Source organism: Psittacula echo (genome assembly GCF_963264785.1).
Source record: "Psittacula echo genome assembly, chromosome: Z".
Lineage (NCBI taxonomy): Eukaryota > Metazoa > Chordata > Aves > Psittaciformes > Psittacidae > Psittacula > Psittacula echo.
Window position 1 is genome coordinate 76,182,001 of NC_137742.1, and position 21,238 is coordinate 76,203,238.

General features: G+C 39.8%; 1 protein-coding gene across 1 annotated transcript in view; it reads left to right on the forward strand.

Annotated features, from left to right (window-relative positions):
• The window catches only part of XRCC4 (X-ray repair cross complementing 4), a gene marked incomplete at its 3' end in the record, with an annotated part of 163,785 nt that extends 145,044 nt beyond the window's left edge, over nucleotides 1-18,741 (forward strand). The window contains exon 7 of the mRNA XM_080638806.1: nucleotides 18,633-18,741. Coding sequence (XP_080494932.1) covers nucleotides 18,633-18,741 — 109 coding nt within the window. The remainder of the gene's footprint in view (nucleotides 1-18,632) is intronic.
• Nucleotides 18,742-21,238: the final 2,497 nt, after the last annotated feature.

Sequence of the window (21,238 nt, forward strand, 5' to 3'; positions counted from 1 at the left end):
CTGCTTAGTCCTTGGGTCTGTGATAAAGGCAGTCGCATTTCCCAAGGCATTTGCTGCCTGTTGCTGACTGGAATGTTCGTGATCATCCATGTGCCATACAGAGAACGTGTGTAGGGAGAGGAAAGCAGAAGGGGAGGATTGTCTGTGAATAGAAGATCCTAATCATTCAGTGAAATGCTTCTATAAAAAATCAAGCCATAGGAAGTACAACCACCATGATACCTTTGTGGAAAATTGACATCAATTAATCCAACTGAGTTTAAAATGTGATCTGTCTTTATTTCAATGATAATCCCCTTAATCAAAAGCCTCTGTTTCATACAATGTCATCAGTACAATAAGACACTGTTTACTAATCCAAGGAAATAGTTATGTCTTTAGAATGATTTTTTTTTTTTACAGGGGATATCTGCTATAGTTGCATTAAAGTATTATTTCATAGAGCTGTAAACCAAGATATGGTTTATAGTTCAAATCAAATCTGGTAAATCCCAACCTGGAATTACTCACCATTAGCTGTGTTAGTGAATGTCATTTTCCAAAATCAATTTTGTCATTTTGGATTATTTACTCTGCAGTATATGTTAAAAGTGTTTATCTTGACAGGTGCCAAGATACACTCACTCTGTACTAAAGTTAACTGTTTAAGCTGAAAAATAGCATTTAAGGATGAATTGCTATGATAAACATGTGCGAAGTTATTTTTACTTGTCTTTTGTTGAGGTAACTGTAGTTCTGTTAAAAATTTCCATTCAGTTTAGATCCATGGCTGTCCAGATTAGTGGACTTGCTCCATTTAATATTCCTTAAATGCTCCTTTAACATACAAATATATAGAGAAAGGCATATTTGCTCATTTGGTATTATTAATAAGTTTCCAGCAACACAGAAATTCAGCCTAAGTGATTAATGTACTGAAACAATTAGCTTCAAGTGAAAGATTGTCTCAAAAAAGGCTTTCATTTTCCTTGCAGTTATTGGTTTAATGTTTACCCATAGACTCTCTGTAGTGTATTCATCCAGAAATACAAGTTCAACTATGTGACAGAAACTGAAAAAGCTGAGAGTAAAGACTGTCCTGCTGCAGCAGCAAACAACATTAACTGATCTTTTCCTTTCTCCAACAAGACTCTTCAAAACCAAGTTTAATTTGGTTATTACTATCTGTAATTTTTTGTCTGGCAATGTAAAAAATACAGTCTGCCTTTCCTTCATGCGTTCGACAGTTTCCACTGTACAGTGATGTATCTGGTGTATTTTAAAGGGAAATATTAATGGCTTTGTTCCGTGATGGGGAGGATGCTGAAAAGCTCAGGTGCAAAGAAGAGTATAATCTGCATTTCACTTCTTGAAAATGCCAAATTAAGAGCTGAAACCACTAATTTAACTACAAAAATGGTTAGTTGCCGTTACGTTCTTCTAGATCATCTTCAGACCCACCAAGAATCACACCTGAGTGGCACAGGAGGCCAGTGGGCTGATATTGGGCATCGTTAGCAGTTCCAGTTCTGCAATTGGGAAAGATGCACATGCTTCACCAAATGAAGTCTTGCGTGCATTTCTTTGCCTCCTGCAGATCAGACCATGTCTGGCCCAGCTGCAGCATGTTGCAGTATTCCTTCATATTGAATATAAGATTTAAATGTAAGACTTGGAAGTAGGCCAGGTTAGATGGGGCTTGGAGCAACCTTGTCTAGTGGAAGGTGTCCCTGCTGTTCGCAAGAGGTTGGAACTAGATGAGATTTAAGGTTCCTTCCAGCCCAAACTAGTCTGTGTTTCTATGAACAGTGCCACATACCATTCTGGTCTGTAAGCCTTCTTTAACATCTCTTCCCAAAAATTAGAGATATAAATTTGAGGGAAACCTAATGACTTGCTGACAAGGTATGTGGTTTAGTCTCTAAAGAAGTCATGTCTAAGAAAGAGCAGAGTACCACTGGTGACAGGAACATTGCACCTCAAATTTCAGGAATGGCAGTAGAGGTTGTTAGCCATTTTATCTGACATGAATAGGAAGTATGCTGTATGTGGGTGAGTATAATTAGGTCATTGGTTTATGAATCTAAAGCCCCAGTTTCCCAATGTTTCTTAAAATTAACCTCAATGTATATTTAATATATATCTTTGGTTTGGCTGAAAAACATATCCAGAAAATTCCCAACTGGCTATACAGCTTCATAGACATAGGTTATTCCAAGGAGGATTGGGAAGAAGATATCCTTATGAAATTTGCTCAATAGTCTCCAATTTCAAATATTGTGAGATTTACAGGCTTTAAAACACAACCTTGGTGCTACAGAGCTCCCTGAATAGCTGTCAGGTAGGGAACAAATCCAGGGGTCTGTGGACCACAGTCATTTCCTTGAACTTCTCATGGAGGTAGGATATTGCAAGATGCAATGACTGTTGGAGGCTGCAAGGGTGGCTGGGCGTTTCTTGGCAAACTGACTTCAAGGTGTGTTGGAAGAGTCTTATTTCCAGATCTCCTTTTAAAGGTTGATTTATTTTTCCCTTGAATGGTAGGGTTGGAATCTGGCCTTGAAAAACAATCGTTAGTGCAGTATTCACTACTTACCATTGTGGGGTTCTGCAGTAGCAGTAGTCTTATCAGGACTCCTCTATGTATGACATTTCCCACTAGTCTTTTCTACAGACATCCTGACAAATCTTTGTGTAAGGGTTGATGTCCTCCTTGCTGGGGATGTGTATTGGGTTTGCATGGCAAGGTCTTCTAGAAGCTTCCCTCATGTCAGATGGACCCAGTGCAGCTGGATCCAAGATGGACCTACTGTAGACCCCAAGGTCGCTGCAGAAAGAGGGAGAAGGTGCTCCAAGCACCAGAGCAGAGATTCCCCTGCAGCCTGTGGTGCAGCCGATGATGAGACAGGATGTCCATGGAGGTCCATGGTGGAGCAAAGATCCACCTGCAGCCTGTGGAGGATGCCCCACTGGAGCAAGGGAATGCCCAGAGGAGTCTATCACCCTGTGGTAAGCCCATGCTGGAGCAGGACCTGTGGCCCTGTGGAGAGAGGAGCCCATGCTGGGGCAGGGGAAGAATGTGAGGAGTCGTCCCCTGGGGAGCAGAGAAAATGTGTGATAAACTGACCACAACCCCCATTCCCTGTTCCCCTGCACTGCTGCAGGGAGGAGGTTGAGGATTTGGGAGTGATGTTGAGCCCAGGAAGAAGCGAAGAGTTGGAGGAAAGTGTTTTAAGATTTGGTTTTATTTCTCACTACCCCACTTTGATTTGATCAGTTGTAAACTAATTTCCCCAAGTCAAGCCCCTGTTGCCCGTGAGGGTAACTGGTGAGTGATCTCTTCCTGCCCTTATCTCGACCCACAAGCCTTTCATGTTTGCTCTACCCTGAGCTGAGTAGAGCAGTGATGGAGCAGCTTTTGTGCTTCCAGCCAAGGTCAACCCAGCACGTTGTGTTTATTCTCAGGATTGTTTTTTTGATTTTTTATATTTTTCTTTTCAGAAGATTATATTAATTTCCTGTGGCACAAAGAAGCACTATTAACACCGTAACTCTGCAAACCCTTTAGTGATTCTGGGACTTGCTACTCCATTAAGGGAGTCCACATTTAGAAAGGGTAGCAATGCATCATCCATTGGAGGTTCTGCTAGAGTAGGGTGTACATAACCTTTGAAAACCATTCCTGCCACCAAAAGCTGCCTTTTCTGAACGTGGCCCAGGTCCATCTTCTCCTGATTTGGACCCACGCTGGTTTTATGCCAGCCAGCTGCTGTGTTCCTATTCCTGTCAGAGCTAGCACCTGAATTTTGCCATTTGGATTGCTGGACAGTGGGAGTGGAAACAATAAATGAAGTGCATGGAGAGGCACGATGGGAAAATAGGTGGTTTTACACTCATCTGGAACATAAGCCACTGCATAAGCTGCATAAGCCACTGTGGCTTAGACACACATGCACAATGTGACTATTCTAAACCTGTGCCAATAACAACTTGCTTTTACTACACAGCATGACATCAGCTTGCCTCTCTCCAGCGGCCACCTTCAGTCTGCCGGTGACAGCCTTTCTGTGAATGTAATTTTTGTCCAAACCTGAGTTGCTTTGAGTGGCCATCAGGAGGCCTGGACGTTTCTCTCCCTCACCCGGGTTTGTTACACTTCAATTTTTCATATTCGCACATACTAGCAGAGAAGGAGGGATGGGTGTGATGGTGCTGGTGCAAGCACAGTGGTTTATGAGCTTCAAGCCTTGGGGAGGCCAGTAAGGTCTGGTGAGGCAGGACAGTATCTGTGAGGGAATTTGAATCACTTGGGTTCTTTGCTTTAAAAAGAAGTGTCTTTGGATTCATTATTCACTCTATTATATATTATAATACTAGCTGTTTGCCTCATATTGATCTGGATTGCTCACCAGAGACAGTTTCACTAGAATTTTTGTATTTTCAGCCAATGATGAAAAGGAAAAATGCTCACACCTCTGAATTAAGCATCATCTATAAGAAGTGCTTTCTAGGAATGGTTAGTTTTATCACACTTTTGTTGCCTAATTTGTGGTTGCTGACACAGAATAAACACACAGAAGCACTGAGAATGAATGACTTGATATGATAAAGTAGTACTTTCTCTTCCTCTGCCTCTGCCCCCAAGGCATCATTCCTTTTTTTGATCCAAACTTAAAAAGAATTGTCCTGAGTGTTCATGTTAATCCCACTTTTCATCCCACCCTGTAAAAGAGAGATGGCTATGTTTTTACCACTCTCATTTCTGAAAGCAGTAATGCAGAAAACTCAGAAAAAGTATATCCTTTCATAACTTCTTGCTGGTTAAAAGCTTGAGAAGAACTGGGTGGTTTTGATAAACCTCCAATCCAACTCCAAGCCTTCTGAAACTGCTCATTTTTGTAATGGTGGGAAGAGCTCTAGGATGCTCAAATGAAGCAAAATAACATCTTGCTATACAAATTTCATCTGGGAGAACAAGTATTTATTTCTGCCTTGGTTTTACAGCATCTTTAGTAATCAAATGAACATTTCAAGGTTTGTATGTCTGTCTGTCTACCAACTCTTTCTTTTGTCTGTTGGGCACCTCCTGTTATGAACTAAGAGTCAGTTAAATGTGCCTGCCTATCTGTTGATTAAGCTGTTATACAGAGAAGAACAGTAGTAGTTTTAGTACAAACAGCCTTCCTTTCTGTAGGTACAGGCATCTTATCTTTGAGCAGCAAACAATACTGTGCCCATCAGTTGCTTTCATATTTACTGCAGTCTACCCCTTGTGCCTGGGAACAACTGTTTTAATTCATTCCCTAAATAGTCTCTGAGGCTGTAGATTAGCACATTACTTTTCGTTATTGGGATTTTTTTGGCTAGCAGAGGAAGGTTGATGATTGTTGCAGGGACACCTTTCACTAGACCAGGTTGCTCTAAGCCCTGTACAACCTGGCCTTGAGCACTGCCACAGCTTCTTTACGCAACCTGTAGAACTAAAACACAAATCACAGTGGAGTATTTTTTCCACTGGAGTTGACTCCATGCATCATTATTTGTTGCTGTCTACTCACTGGCTACTCTGCAAGAGGTTCAACTCCAGTTCAGGTTCACTATTGACTGACAGTTGTTGTTTCAAGGAATACTTTAAACAAACAGGTAAAGTGATTACTATCTTCTCTGAAAGATCTGCCTCCTGGTGCATCCAGACATCTTTCAGTGTGGCTTTGACCATCACAGGGAGCTTCAGCTGGGGAGCTGAAGACTGAGTTGATGTATAGAGTTGAAGGAACATCTAGATGTCGCTTAGTCAGACGGTTTAGTTTTAGTTTGGCCTGTATGGAGCAGCGATTTGTACTTGATGATCCTTATGGGTCCCTTCCAACTTGAGATATTCTATGATATTCTATGCCACCGTCCCTGCCATACTTTACTTTCATACAGATAGGATGTAGAATGCACCTTGTTTTGGTAGTCTGATGTTTTTTATAAACACAAAACTTGTGCAACTTGGAAGCATATATGTAGGGCATTAGCCTCAGTGCTAGTTTTGCAAGCAGCTGTAGGAAAGACTTTGGGGAGAATAATGTCTGCTGATAAATGGCAGTATTCAGGCTCAACCTAATGACTCATTATTCTGTTATATTATTTCATTGTTTCCTCCACAATGGAACATGTCTCTAGCCTACAAAAACAGAAACAATTGATAAAATATAAATGAATGTGCTTCCCAGACCTCTGAAATTTCTCACACCCCACCCCACCAAGGCCCTCAAGGCCCTTGTCATATTTTTTCACGGGTAATATCCAAGAGTGCAAGACAGACCCCTTCCTGAAGGATTGCTGTGACATGGCATGCAATTTTATTGGTGCTTTATATAGTGTTTTGGCATTCTGCAGTTAAATGGTCTGTTTTCTTGGTCTCATTGCATTCTCAACAGATAAAATGGCTTTCAGTCTTTTTCATCTAGAATAGAGAAAGCTTAAACTCTAAGGAATTACGTTAAGCTTGAAACTTGACAGTTTGACAGTACCAAGCCCTCACCATAATTGCTTTCATCGGTTCTCACCAGATTTAGAATGAGCTTTATTACTGTTGCCTGAATATCTTATTACAATTAACAATACTGGGTATGAAAATGTAGAATGGATTCCTCATCTCATAGTAGCTGGTGGAAAGCTGGTTGAAAAATTATTTTAAAGGTTATGTTGGTTATTAAAACAGCCACACAGTTAAACAGCCTTCTCAGTTTGCTGCTTTGTTACAAATATCTATCTTTCATCATGATTTTTGCAGGGATCAATATAAATTATTTCATTAATGTTTCTCGTAGTTTAAAAAAATGTGAATGGAATCAATATGTCAGCACCTATTAATTTCTGTATTGATTCTGTTGTATACTTTACATTGAGACAGACAATGCAAAAGCAATTACATACAAAGTAAACACACAAATGTCACCATCGAAACCTAACCAGTGAGTAGGATGTACTTTGGGTTTGTTTCCTTGCTTCTGGTTTGTGTCAAACAGCAATAGCACACACAACCAGGACAGTCTTGTTTGTTTGGGTTTTGTTCTGTCATTAGTTGTAAAAGATTAAAAGCAATAAGATGACCATATACTTTTGACTTCTGTCTTTCTTGTGAGTCCAAACATGTCGGGGGGGGGGGAAGGCAATTAGGTTAAAAATACAGACCGCTGACCTGCTGCTAAGTCTTGGGAGTCTGGTGTTGGTCTGTTGTGTACAAAGAACCTATACAAAAGAAAGCCAGTGGGAAACTCCCATCTTTTATGACCAGACCTATAATGTTTAACAGGCAAGAGTATATACGTTCATGTACAATACAGTCAATTGTTACGCTGCCTATTGTTAGTAATAAAACTCTTTGGAAGTTTTGCTGGAGGATTAGGACGGCTGCATGCCAGCAATGTCATGGAGAAAATTGCAGCTCACCCTGTTCTGGCACAAGTGAACATAGGAGGTTGTCGCCCCTGAGATGAGTCCTCAGACCTGAAGAGCTTTGGCAATCCCATGTGCAGTCACTTAAAAAGTGCCAATGACTTAGCCTAACTCTGCTCTGAGAGAAGCTGATTTTATTAAAAGGAGAGCTAAGCTAAACTTGAACAGAAAATCCAGGATTCAGACTGAATTCTTAAATACTCTTTGTTCTTTTTCCTAGTGACGTCAGAAATGCTTTCTTCCTGCCAGATTTATTGGGAAGCTTTTCAAATAACCATTTTTATTCAAAGTATTGCTTAAAAAAATTGCTTTTTAAAAGACTAGGTCTTTTAAATTGTTTGCATCCCTTTGTACTATCTGAACTGCTCATTTTGATCATGAGAATTTATGCCAGGGCTGAGACAGTTATGTGCTGTGCTTCAAATGAGAACTTGCTCTTTCACTATCCCTCTCTTTCTTTTGCAAAAATTCCTATTTCAAACAGAATCAAGATTCAAAACATTGAAACTGTCACAATGTTAATTAACAGGAGTCAGTGACTTCTCTGCAGTGTTGGACTATGAACCTACAATTGGCTCTTATTGTTCTTCTGGAAAGAGAAAATGGAGACATCAGGCAAGGAAGTGTACTTGAAAAATGTGCATTACCCTTTTCCTGTTTCCCAGTACTGTAATGTGGATAAAATCAGACAGGTTCCTAATAAGTGGACCTGTTAGCAATAACCCAAGATGCAGATGTAATTACGTTTTCCATGATTCATCTGTATAGCACATTGGCTTGTTTTACAGGGGCAGCATCTGTTTCACATGCACACTGTGATTATTCTACTCTGATTGACATCCACCTTCTGCTAATAAAGTCCCACCTGTAAAGTGCTTCATTTTTTCTTAATGCATTTGTTTGTTAGATAAAGAAATCCTTTACAGCACTGTGCTGAAACTCAGAAAAATTATCTAAATTTGTCAGTGGTGCAGCACCAGCACAATTATGAATGCTTTCTATGAATTAACTTTTTTTTATTTTTTTTAATTTGTGGTTTGAATGCTGATTTGAACCAGACCAAGTAGACTTTGGGGGAGGCACTTCAGATTTATACCAATATATCACAACAGGAGATAAAATCTGGCTTAGGTGTGGAACTGAAATGGCTTTCTGAAAGAAATTATTGTACTTTGGTATCTTATCAATTTTGTCATGTTTTCTCACCTTTTCATTGTATTCTATGTTTTCTGCTGTGTTTTTCCTATTTCAATGTATTACCTGTGGAGATCCTTGAAGATTTTGGGAACAACAGAAGTTTGCATGGGCTCAGGGGGTCACAGGAGCATTTTGTGAAAAATAAATGTGCTGAATGTTATTGAATACACAAAAATTAACCCTGATTCAGGAAGCCCCTGAGCTGCAAATGGTTGGGGGCTGGAAAAGCACTTGTAATCTTCAGAGAACATCTGCTTTTGGGAGATGTGGACCCAAGGAAACCTGGTCCCATGTTTTAGGCGTCTGGTAAATTATCTTTCTCATTACCTGTTTTAGACTGCCTGGCATGGCCCTTTTCTTCATTACAGGAAGGCACTGATTTCGGCCCAGTGCAGGTCACAGTGACCAAAATTGCTGATTGTTTTTTAGGTAGGCTGCAAGTGAAGTAAAACTTGCAGATGTCCATGCCTAGTGTGAAGTAAGGCAGGCACTGAGCAGTCTTGGATCTCTCCAGGTAAGGGTGGTGAGCACAGTGGAATGACAGCTCAAAGCACCTTTATTGTGTGACACCAGTATCACACATTCTAATGCTTGCATTTGTGAGCCTGGTTAGTAGTCTTGATGAGCCTGATAGTCCAGCCCCAGGTGCCTGAAGTCTGTGCAGGACCACGCTCTGAATTTGCTGATTGACTAAGTGTCTCTGAAAGCCCAGAGCCTGAGAAGAAACATCTTCTAGAGGGAGCATGGGGTCCCTGAAACTGTGCCTATATTAGTGGAAACGTAGTAATTAGAAATTCCCATTTAAAATCAGGGTTGTTGCTGTGTTTCAGCTTGCTGTGCTCATTAACTTGTGTCTTGTCACTCCTGCCCATTGGGCATCTCAGTTCCTTTCTCAAAACCAAGATGGGTAGCCTGGCAACAAAGAGATAGGACTTGACTGGTGGCAGCTGTGGGGTCCCCTCCCTTCCACCTTTGGGGACAGACCTGCAGCAATTCCAGCACAGTCACAGCTGGTTGGAGTGTGACTGGTGCTAATTAACTTCAATTAAGTCTTTGACCTTTATTACCATAATGCTGGGGGGAGGTCCGTGTGTGCATGAGTAAGCTGAGACTGTCCCTTGATCCTAATACAACATATAAGCAAACTGTTCTACCAGAAAAGGAAACATCTCAAATTTAATGGCTAGAAAATATTTCTGTGAATTTAACCATTTATGAAAATAAAAAAAATACAGGGTCATTAGGAAGAAAAACCTGCTTTATGTAAGAATTTTTGGGAAAGCAACGCACAAGGCCAGTCGCATCTTTTGGGCTAGTTGGGGTTTTGTTGGTTTTGGAGGTAGTACAGACTTTCTTAAAAATTTTACAGTCTAGACTCTTTTTTCAGCATTTGCCCAACATGTAATTGTGTGGCTATTTGGTCTGTTGTTACATGCTACTAGTAAAGTACTTACTGCAGATATTGCTGCTTAGGCAGACCCAGCGAGCACAACTGGATGGAGACCAGTTGGGGTTTTGGAGGAGAAAAAAATTACTTTTGAAGGCCCCTATACAGGCTGTCTTACAGCAATTTCATCATGAGCTGCAGATGATTCCTGCTTCGTATAATAGTAGAAAATGTAATTTGAAAGTGGCTTCTTTAATCCACTGAATTGGCATTTCAGTCTCTAAAAGGAAGATTGTTAAAGCATCTCAATGACATGTCTGAAGTGAAAAGAAGTATTATCAGAGTTAAGAAGTTCAGGAGGCAGAGGAGGCTCTTCAGTGCACATTCACTTCATGCACCCTGAAGTAAGGAATAGAGTTAGCTTTAGGTGGACAAAGCCAATGTCTGTTCTCTACCCTCAGTGAGGAGATGGGTAAGGTATGATGGGTAAGATATAATGAAAACACAGAGGAGAAAAGCTTCAGTTTTAGCCAGAAAACACTCTCTGTTTCAGTGTCCAGCTCTGTTCTGTCCCAGCCATCTGTACCTATTTTTACCTTTATCCTGATGTTTTCAAAGGTAGGCAAGATATGCTGGTGACCCTTCTTTTTTGTTTTGTTTTGGGTTTTATGCTGGTGTTTGAACATGTTTCAGCTCCCAGAAGTGTCACCAGGCATGTATTTGATCTGAAATGTCAAAGGTTTGATCTTTTTCAGAAAGGTATTGAATGAATTCAGATTTGCAGCTGGGGGCGGGAAGGAACAGGAGGAACATAGGAGAGGTTCAGTGGGAGTTAAGAGACAGCAGAAAAGAACACAATTCTTGGTACTAAAACAATTTTATATACAATAGAGGGGAGGGGAAAGCTTGTTACACTTTATCTACTCTACCTTAACTTGTAAATTGAAACCTACTGTCAGTTTATTCAATTCAGTGCTCCCAGATCTATAAAGAACTCACTGCTGCTCTAAGTGCATTGTGTCATTAGAAAACACGTAAGTCGTATCCACATATTGTACTTATCCAAAATGGCTTTCTTGCAATAAGCTAATGAAAGTAAATGATCCAAAACCTCCTGAGCAGATCTGTGGATAAACAGGTAATCTGGGCAGTAGTAGGTTTCTGCTGGTGCCCAGGTATGTGTACAAATTGTTTAGTAAGGAGAAAACCTTTGGTTATTTCAGTCATAGGATGTTTTTAAAAGATCATTTTTAGGATTACATCCATGGATTCTTCTACAGCCTTCTGAGAGGGGGATGATTTTAGCCATACCTAGTATTTTAGCCAAGACTTTAGGGAAAAATTCTTCCCTGTGAGGGTGGTGAGGCCCTGGCACAGGATGCCCAGAGAAGCTGTGGCTGCCCCATCCCTGGCAGTGCTCAAGGCCAGATTGGACAGGGCTTGGAGCAACCTGGTCTAGTAGAAGGTGTCCCTGCCTGTGGCAGGGGTTGGAACTGGATGAGCTTTAAGGTCCATTCCAATACAAAGCAGTCTATGATTCTGTGATATCTTGAGTACGCTGGTCTAGTATTAAGAAGGGCTTTTCTTCATACAGGCACTGGACTAATCTATTTTTCTTTAAGAATAATTTAAATTTTAATAATTTGTGAAGTTGTAGGTTGCAGGCTGAAAATGTATTTCAGGAGGCTTTCATAGAACCATAGAATAGCAGGCCGCAAGGGACCTCAATGGTCAACTGGTCCAAACTTTCTTGGCAAAGCATAGAAATACAGAATCACAAGATGGTTTGGGTTGGAAGGAACCTTAAAGATCAACTGGTTCCAACCCCTGCCATGAGCAGGGACACCTTCCACTAGACCAGGTTGATCTAGCATGACCTAGACTATTTGTCCCAGCACCCTGTACAGCTGAATCTTAAAAGTATCCAGTGTTGGGGAATCCACAACTTCCCTGGGGAGACTGTTCCGATGGCTGGTTGTTCTCTCTTGTGTCCAGTATGAATCTCAACAGCAATAACCTGTGCCTATCACCCCTCATCTTTTCCATGTGACTCCCTGTAAAAAGGGAGTCTCCGTCTTCTTTGTAGACACTCTTTGTAAGCACATGCTTAACTTTAAGCATGTGCTTAGCCCCTGTTGAAGTCATTAAGATTTAAACAGCCACTCGGGGCCTCAGTACTAGAAAAGGAGAGGAAAAGATGTGGAATATCTGAAGCACTATCTAAGTTTTAGGGTTGCTGGATTTTCCTCCAGTTAAATACTCTTATTTTTGTGATTTGATTCAACGTGTGTTTTTCCGATGGAAAACCTGTCTGTCCACCACTCCAGCCCATCCTCGGGGACAGCAGATGGAGAAGCACAAGGACACACATTTCCTGTGTGAAAAATTGGCTCAGGGATTTTTATTTGTCCCCTTAAGTCCCTGGCTACTGTTTTATGATTACCTTGAGGGGATAAGAAAGGGTTAGGGAGAGAAAGCAGCTTCAGGGTTTGACAGCCTGGAAAAGGCTTATGACACAATTTAGCCAGTGCTGGTGTTTTATAAATGTATATGTGATAAATAGCACTTAATGACTATGAGAAACGGCTTCTAGCATTTGCCAATAAATTTGCAATGTACTAGATTTATGAAAGACCTTGACAAAATTCTTAAACAAACTTAAGTTTTCCTTACTATATACTCTTGTAGTTACAATTATGAGATTTGTGGTTTTTTCCCTGTGAAGGCAGTGGTGCTAGTATGTTCCTCAAAGTGAATGTGGTCTAGTTTATTTAAGAAAGAAAGAGTTTAAGTGGAAATGAGCCACAGAAATGTGTGCCACTTCTCTAAAACAAACATGGTTTAAGCTTTTTCTTAGAAGTCACATCTATTACTATGTTTTCAAGTAGATCTTTGTTAGTAAGCATATGCAGGTGTGTTTGATCAGATTAAAAGATCCATGAGTATATTTATATTGCTAAACCCATGTTATTTTTAAATAAGGTCCTGCACCTATGCCAGCTGAAGTTAATTGGGAATTTGCAACTGAACAGATACAAGTCCCTAAAAAAGTAGTGTCAGCATTGTTCATCTGCATGACGTATGTCCTGTACAGCCATTTTAGACGTTACATGTGGTTTCTGAGGATATCTAGACCATTTATTTCATAGGACTAAATAAACTGGGTGAGTAATTAATAATATTGAGAATTGATCTAGACCAGTCCTTGGAAGTTGTATCAATTTTGAAACTTATATCAGTAAGAGATATATGAGAATCTTCTCAGGGTAGCAGATTTGTTTGTAAGTTTGTTCTTGCTGCAATCACTTTATCAATGTTTGTGATATATAAGGGATTCCAAGTTCACTTTTCTTCCTCTGAAGGATTCCAGGGACATGTGAATTAAAAAAACAAAACCATTTATATGGGCACAAATCAAAATTATCCACCATTTGATAGTTTCTAGTTCTAGAAAACAGAGGGGTACTTGCAAGAGCTTAAGACCGTGTTTAGCAGTTGTCCTGTGTTTTGAAGTTTTGCTTTAGGTTTTGTTTATTGAGGGAATTCCAGACTTACCTTACTGCACAGTGACTGGAATGAATGCCGGTGCAGTTGCAGTTTGTCTTTCAGGCAGAGGTGGAAACTTATTGGGGAACATTGATTCCCTGGATGAACATTAAATTTGTTTTGCTGCACTGAAAATATTCCTCATTAAGGTGTAATTGAACAAACTTACTATTATTAAGAATAGATTATTACATTATTATAATATTATAACAATGTATTATAAATTTATTATAAGTAGTATTAATAAAAATACAAACCTCATAATTTATTACTATCTGATAATAATAATTACCATCATCATCATTGTCTGTCTGCTGACTTTAACTGAGACTAGACTGTTTAGTATACTGCATGTAGGAAAATGCCACGCATAGAAGGTTCTCTAGGAGGAATGGAGACAATAACCCTTAAGTGAGAAATCGTTCTTTTCTGCTGTTTCTTGAGTATTTTTTGCAAGCCCCTGTGAATTTGTGTTGAGGCCACGAAAAACTTGGGCTCTGATTATCTTTGACACCACAGCATTTCTCACAGATTGAAACTGGCCAATAAGATTTCAGTTGCTTTGCTAATAACAAAAGCAAGAGTCATCAGCTGTAATTTCAGGCCATGAAGGTGATTGTATCCAGCAAGTTCTTCATGACTTTCTGGGGTTTACATTTTGCAAGATCAATTAGAAATATATGTGTTTGTTTTCTTATTATTTCTAGGAATAAATGCCAGAGTAGACTGTATCTGGAAGTTGAATACTCATAATATTGCCAAAGTCTAAAGCAAATTAATGAGTTTCAGTTTCCATTTTAAACTGAATTAAAATTAAAAATACTTCTATAATTTACTGTATATTATAGTCATTGTAGCATATCAGTAGTAAAGGGGAATAGCCTCATCTTTTTCATCACACGTAGTTTCAATTTAGTCTACTTGAATTTTTAATATTCAACTTTAAAAACATCTGTCTGCACATAGTGTTCTTGATGCATCTATTCACGTAAGAGGCTTTTCCCCCTCCTCCATTACACAATTTCTTTTTTCTTTTCATGGTTGAACTTCCTCCTTTTTGGCCAGTAGCCTTAGGCAGTCAATGTGATGTCTCCCAAGAGCTCACACCGCAGGGCCTTGGTTATTCAAAGCCAAGGTTTTACGTATAGCCATGAGCTTTACTCAAAGCTCCTTTCATAATCCTTCCTTAATAACCATGGCTGATGAGTATCTCTCTTCTGAGGACTTTCTGTGAAAACAATGTTTATACAGCCAAGACAGCAGACTGATAATAAAGAATACAAGTTTTTCTCTCAGGGTGGACTAAAAGTACTGTCTCTGGAGCACAAATGTTGTTCTGAGCTTTTGCCCTATCAGTCACAATGCGAGTGTTCATTAATGTTTGAGATGCCTCACCTTTGTTGCTATGCCAGTGCTCTAATAAATATGAGTTCTCTGTTTATGAGCTGCTGCCGCCACCTATTTTTATGATACCAAAGAAAGTATATATCAAATTATATCCTCTGTTAATATCTACTCAGGGTTATTAAGCCTTAATTTTTTTTTTTTTTCAAATTAATGGTAAAAATGAACCATTAAACCAAGCTAAGGAAAGAGAGACACGCTGAGAAATTCAGCCTTTTCCTGAAACTCTGCTACACATTTTCTGGGAGAGCTGAAATCTCCTCTTTTAGTAAAATGCCAGCTTTTCGTTGGAACTGCTTGTTTTAATTACTAAAAAATAAGGGGAATCATGCAATGGTCTAAGACACAAGGATGTCTCCTAGATTACTTAAATTTCTTGTGAAACTTTTATAGCGAGTGAATTTACAAGGATATTTCTCTTTTCAAAGCTCATGAGAGTGGCTTGAGAACAAAAACTTGAGTAAAATTGTAACCACAGTGTGCTGGACTGGGCATGCAAGCATAGCTAAATGCAAGAACCTTTCATATTTTTAGCAAGAAGTACCTCAAGATGAGCAGTTGTGCTGATGTTGCAGCCTCTGACCTAATTTTCCTTCATCATGGCTACACCTTTTTTGGTGTTTTTCACAGAATCCCAGACTGGTTTGGGTTGGAAGAGACTTTAAAGCTCATCCAGTTCCAACCCCCTGCCATGAGCAGGGACACCTTCCACTAGACCAGGTTGCTCCAAGCCTCATCTAACCTCGCCTGTTTGCCACTAGGGAACTCTTTTTAATCATGTAATTTGTAGTAGTCGTATAGGAGACTGTTTTCTATGTCATACTGCTTCAGAAACATTATCTTGTGGAACTGGCTGTTTGTGGCAGCAGGAATAGTGTGCAGATGTTCTCTAGGATCTGTGCGAACTCATCACAAGAAACAAACAGGACTGGTCCATCTGTCCTGCTTCAAAAGAAGGTGGTGTGTTTTCTCCCAAGCTATGCAAAGCCATCACCCTGCATGGCTTTGCATTTCTGCAGTGTTGGTTAGTTAGGTAATAAAAGTGTTGCATGTCTTTTGTTTCCTATGGCTCCTACTCAGCTGTGGAAAGAAATATCAAGTAATGTAACCACTTTCTTCCAAATCTCAGGCCAGAATCTCAGCTGGTGTAAGTCAGCAGAGTTCCACTGACATTATTAGTACTCCAGTGATTCACACCAGCTGTGGATCTGGTCTTCTGTCTCAATTTATGAAGGGAACTAAATGTCAGGAAATATGAAATGATTTCTTATATAGTCAGCAGTTCTCCAGATGTGTTAATGGAGTTTAAGTTTACCAAAAGGCAAGACTTAAAAAAGTGATCCAACAGAAGAGTAAACTTTCAAGAAGAATGCCTTGCTTACAGGCTTTTTGGCAAGAGAGGATGTACAACTCACTGCAATCTAAAGAAATTAACTCAGTTGTGCATAAGAGTATGGTAATACAGCTTCAGTGAGAATCCAAGATGCAAAATAATTGCACAGCACAAACCAAGCTGTTGGCATTTAGTGAATAATTGCCATGCAAACAGGAATCATCAAGTCTTAAAACCAAAATTAAGTTGCTTATGAACTTCGTGTAAAGAGATTAATGCTTCTACTTTGCAAATATAGTTGGATTTACAAACAGGCTTTCTATTACAGCTTTTGGAGATTAAATGAGCACCATGTTATTACAAGAACACAGAAGCTCAATGGTTCAAGCTGTGTAATGTTAAAACTCAACAGTGGTTTGGATTATAGATGTGATCTCATGTACAGTGTTGAAAACAGTTATTTTAGCCACTGAGGACTGTTGCTGAAATTGCTTAAGCACTGTCAGGCTTACTTTTCAAAATCAGAAAGTGCTGGAATGCTTTAAATCGGCCTAGAAAAGGAAAAAAACACATGTTCAGTAAGTAAACTTGCGTATCAAACTGTGTTGTTGTAGGCTACCTGTATTTTAAAAAATAAAAATAAATTAGGGTACAAATAAGTTGATTGATTGCAAACAAATAGAACAGCATGGAGTGATACGATCTTGCTGAGCAGTCAGTGGCTGAGGGTTCTATTCTGGCAGGTTTGTTTCGTGGTTAGTCTGAGTGACTTCTGATGAGGCACACATCTGTCTCGATGTCACTGCATACCAAAAGGAAAACAAATGCTTGAACATAATTTATTCAGACCTGAAGGAAAGTGTTTTATAAGAGTTTACAGAGAAAGCTAGTTAGACTTCCAAAGAGAGTTATTCTCCCAATCTGAACACACTAGTAGGTTGAAAGTAAAGTGATTTCAGAGCTGTAGTGATAGTAGATTGCTTTTGCATGCCTTACTGCAGCAAGGCCTCATATGGCAGCGTTAGAGGGTAACACATGCCATCACTTCTGTCTAGTTCTTCCCATCCTGGTGGCTGATGTGTTTGCCTTGGCAATGTACTGATTTTTCACGTTCCGTCAGGATTACACCAGTGGAATATACCTGGGCATGAAGCCATCAACCCTTAATGATACTCCAATCAGTCCAAAATCATATCATAGAATCCTATCATGGAATGGTTTGGGTTAGAAGGGACCTTAAAGCTCATCCAGTTCCAACCCCTGCCACAGGCAGGGACACCTTCCACTAGACCAGGTTGCTCCAAGCCCTGACCAACCTGGCCTTGAACACTGCCAGGGATGGGGCAGCCACAGCTTCTCTGGGCAACCTGTGCCAGGGCCTCACCACCCTCACAGGGAAGAACTTCTGCCTAAGAACTCATCTCAGTCTCTCCTCTGTCAAGTTAAAGCCATTACCTCTTGCCCTAAAGGCCACTGTCCAAAGCCCCTCTCCAGCTTTCTTGTAGGCCCCCTTGGAAGGCTGTTATAAAGTCTCTTCTGAGCCTTCTTTTCTCTAGGCTTGATGTCCTTCATGAGGACAGTCAAAGGAGTGCTAAACAGGACAAATTGATGCAATGTGGCATGTTATTAGATGTCATGGATATCTGATTCAGGCATTTTCAGTTTCAGTTTTCAGGTAGGACTCCATGATGTCCAGCGATCTAAGGGCAAACCCACACTCAAGCGATCCACATGTCAGTGAATTGCAAGTGCTCCTATTTGCATACATTTATAGCAAATGTAAACATTACACACGTACAGGGGAAGGCCAGGGATTTGAAAGTTCCCCAGTATGTGGAGTTATGTGTTATGGAAGGATTTTCTTCATTTGCCTCTGTTCTCTTCTGCTCCATTTTTGGAGAAAGGCTTGCATCTTACCTGTGAGGCAACTTAGTCTGATTCTTCAACATGCCTCCATGTCAAATGGATGAACAACAGACACATGCTTAGTGTCTGGGGAAAAATAAGAGACTCAGAGAGCATTATCCTCTGCAGTTACAGAAGAGCAGATCCTCTGCATGTTTTCTGCATTTGTTCTGCTCTCTGTAGCTCTCCATGTGTAAATTGTGGGTGAAATAGTCATTATCAGGGTCCCAAAAACTGTAACAAAATAGCTGAAACCCTGATAATTTATAAGCTGAAGTTCATCTGCTTGTTTTGCCAGTGCCATCTCAGCAAGTAATCAGGTCTTACGTAAAGCTCAAAATACACTATTAAATGGTTACCTTGGCACTGTATATGTTGGAACTGTTTATATCTGTATCTAAATTTGTTTCAAATCTCTTTTCTTTATATTTCCAGACCTGTTCTGGCCTCACAGAAGACATTGGAGAAGCATTCCCTGGATGCTATGTCTCTTGAAACACTGGAAAACACTTGTGAGCCGGAGGATCTATTTGATGACATATAGCTATGTGCTAGATGAGAAACTGGGAGACTGCTGCTTCTGATAGAGATAAGCTGTAAAACTAAAAGGCTTTGTTATAGCCACTGAGCCGAAATCTTTACTCTGAGGTGGTATTCAGTGACACATTGCTTTAATCCTCTTGCGCGGCAGTTGTCCCCATTCTTCGCTATGCTGTTGTAGACCCTTGGCCTGCTAAATATGATATTGGAAATATGTTTAGCCTCTGGGTAGATCTTTTATCATATGTATGCGGGGAAGGGGAGCACCATTTTTACTTCCTAACAGTCTCTGACTGCTGATTGTATCCAGGATCAAGTGGTTTCAAGGTGTCCCTAGAGAATGTCAGATGTAAACAAGATGAAGGCTATCACTGTCCTTACCTTATACACTGCCCCTTTCTTGAGAATCTCAGTGTACATGTGGTCTAGCTAAATCATCTTCAACTTTGACTGAGATATAGCTTCCTAAACTACGAGTTAGAATACCTTCTGGCTTGAAGCATCCAAAGAAATGTCCTTTTACTTTTTACTTGGAGGTTCTCTGCCGCGTTATGCATTGTAAGATATTCTTGCCTTTCACAGTAAAGTGCATATAAAGTCAATATTGACTCTGTTTTAACCTTCTGTAGAAACCCAGAAATAGAAAGCCTTTAAAATTGTAATTCTTGGTGCTTCATAATTTTTCTTAAAGTGATTTCTAAAAAAAATAAAATTCATTCTAAAACCACATAAATTTTAGTTTTATTTGCAAAGAAAGTCTATGAGTAAAGGGGCTAGTTAGCAAGTATGTTATTGCATGACCTTCTCCTTCCCAAAGCTGATGCATTCATTTAGATTTAAGGCTTCGTCAAAGAAGAAATCAGCCACATGCATTTACCATCAGCAGTCAAAATCAAGGGTACAGAACTAAGCAGGCACGTTGCAGTTTTTTAATTGCTTTGCAATTTTAAGAATCAGTTCTCATTTAAGGCAGAGGTAGCCAGTTTTTCTGTCTCAGAAAAGATGTCATTCAGCAAGTGTTTTAAACACAGGAGTAATCCCATTAAAGTCAGCAGGACTATGTGACAGTCCTGCTTCTGTGCTCTGTGGCTTGCAATGGTCCTTGGAAGCTACCTGGTATTTTTGAAATGGTGGCTTATTTAGGCCTGATTCTGCCAAAATTCAGTCCTGTATTTAACTAAAAGCATCCACATCAGTATTTTCAGAATCAAGGCCTCATTTAAGAAGCTACACAAGGATCTGGGAATATTATATTTAAGCATTGCTTTCTGGAAAACATGGTCACAGCACTTTACATTCACAAAAGACTTCGGGGCAATGTTATAAATCACACAGTAAAAACATGAATGGCCAAAATATTTTCCTTGCTACAAAGGTTTTGTACCTGGGAAATGACAGGACAACAAAAGACCTATTCATACACCCGTTCATAGATACTGCCTGATTTAAAATCTTCCAGTGCTGATCTGACAATGCTTTCAGCAAAAGCTTGTATATAGTTTCAGTTTTAATGTGAAAATGTTCCATGACTTAACCCAAAATGCAAGACCTTGGTTTAATTGAGCCTGGAGCAGAAAATGAAGGTAACTGGAGCTGAATGTCCTGTGAAACTCTTGCTTTCAAGAAACTATTGGTTTCTGATAGTAGAATGTTATGTAAATAGGAAATACTGCGCACAGTTGCAGATGTAGTAAAGTCTGTCGGAATATTTATTATTTTCCCTTTTTTTGAGGTTTGTAGAATCAAACAAGGAGCTGAGCAGAAAATGTTGTGATGGCAGATACATACCTTCACTGTGTGAGCGCACATTTGTCATCTAGTTAGGGTAGCCATGGTATGGAGCCAGTTTCCAGTCAGCTGAGACTATTTGTGTGCACAGAAACTTCTCCTCTCCCCTCAAATATGTCAGTCTCCAAAACCATGTGAGAAGTTAGTGAAGTGCTCTCGTATGGATTTATGTGAGAAACTATTGCTTTTCTGCTGATAAAGTTCTGTTTTCCAGTTGACTTTGAAGAGGAAATACCCACAAAAATGAGCACAAATTGTTTGTGATGGCTGAGGTAGTGTTGCAGAAAATCAGTGAAACTTTCTGATAATGCATGTTTGTCCACAAGAAGTGGGCACATCTACTTTATCCTCAAACTCAGTCATCCAAATGTATTGAAATGGAAGACCCAGTGATCTTCATTGACAAAGCCAAGTAAAATGTGTTTCAAACAAACCTGTGATGTTTGGAAAGAGAACTCAGTAGTAAGGCCTCATGACATAGAACATATTTCTTAGAAACCTAAATTAATATGATACTCAGTGCTCTTTGATGTCTCTGAGAAAAGCTGGGTTCTTTGCTATCCTTCCATGCCAGTGGAGTTCTGGCTGCAGGGGCTTTCCAAAGCTTGCAGAGCAGGTTTCCCTTCAACTCAGCACTCAGCAGACAGTGCTCCTATTCATATATTGAGTATAATGTTCATCTACTTCACAGTGGCATAACATCTAGTTTATGT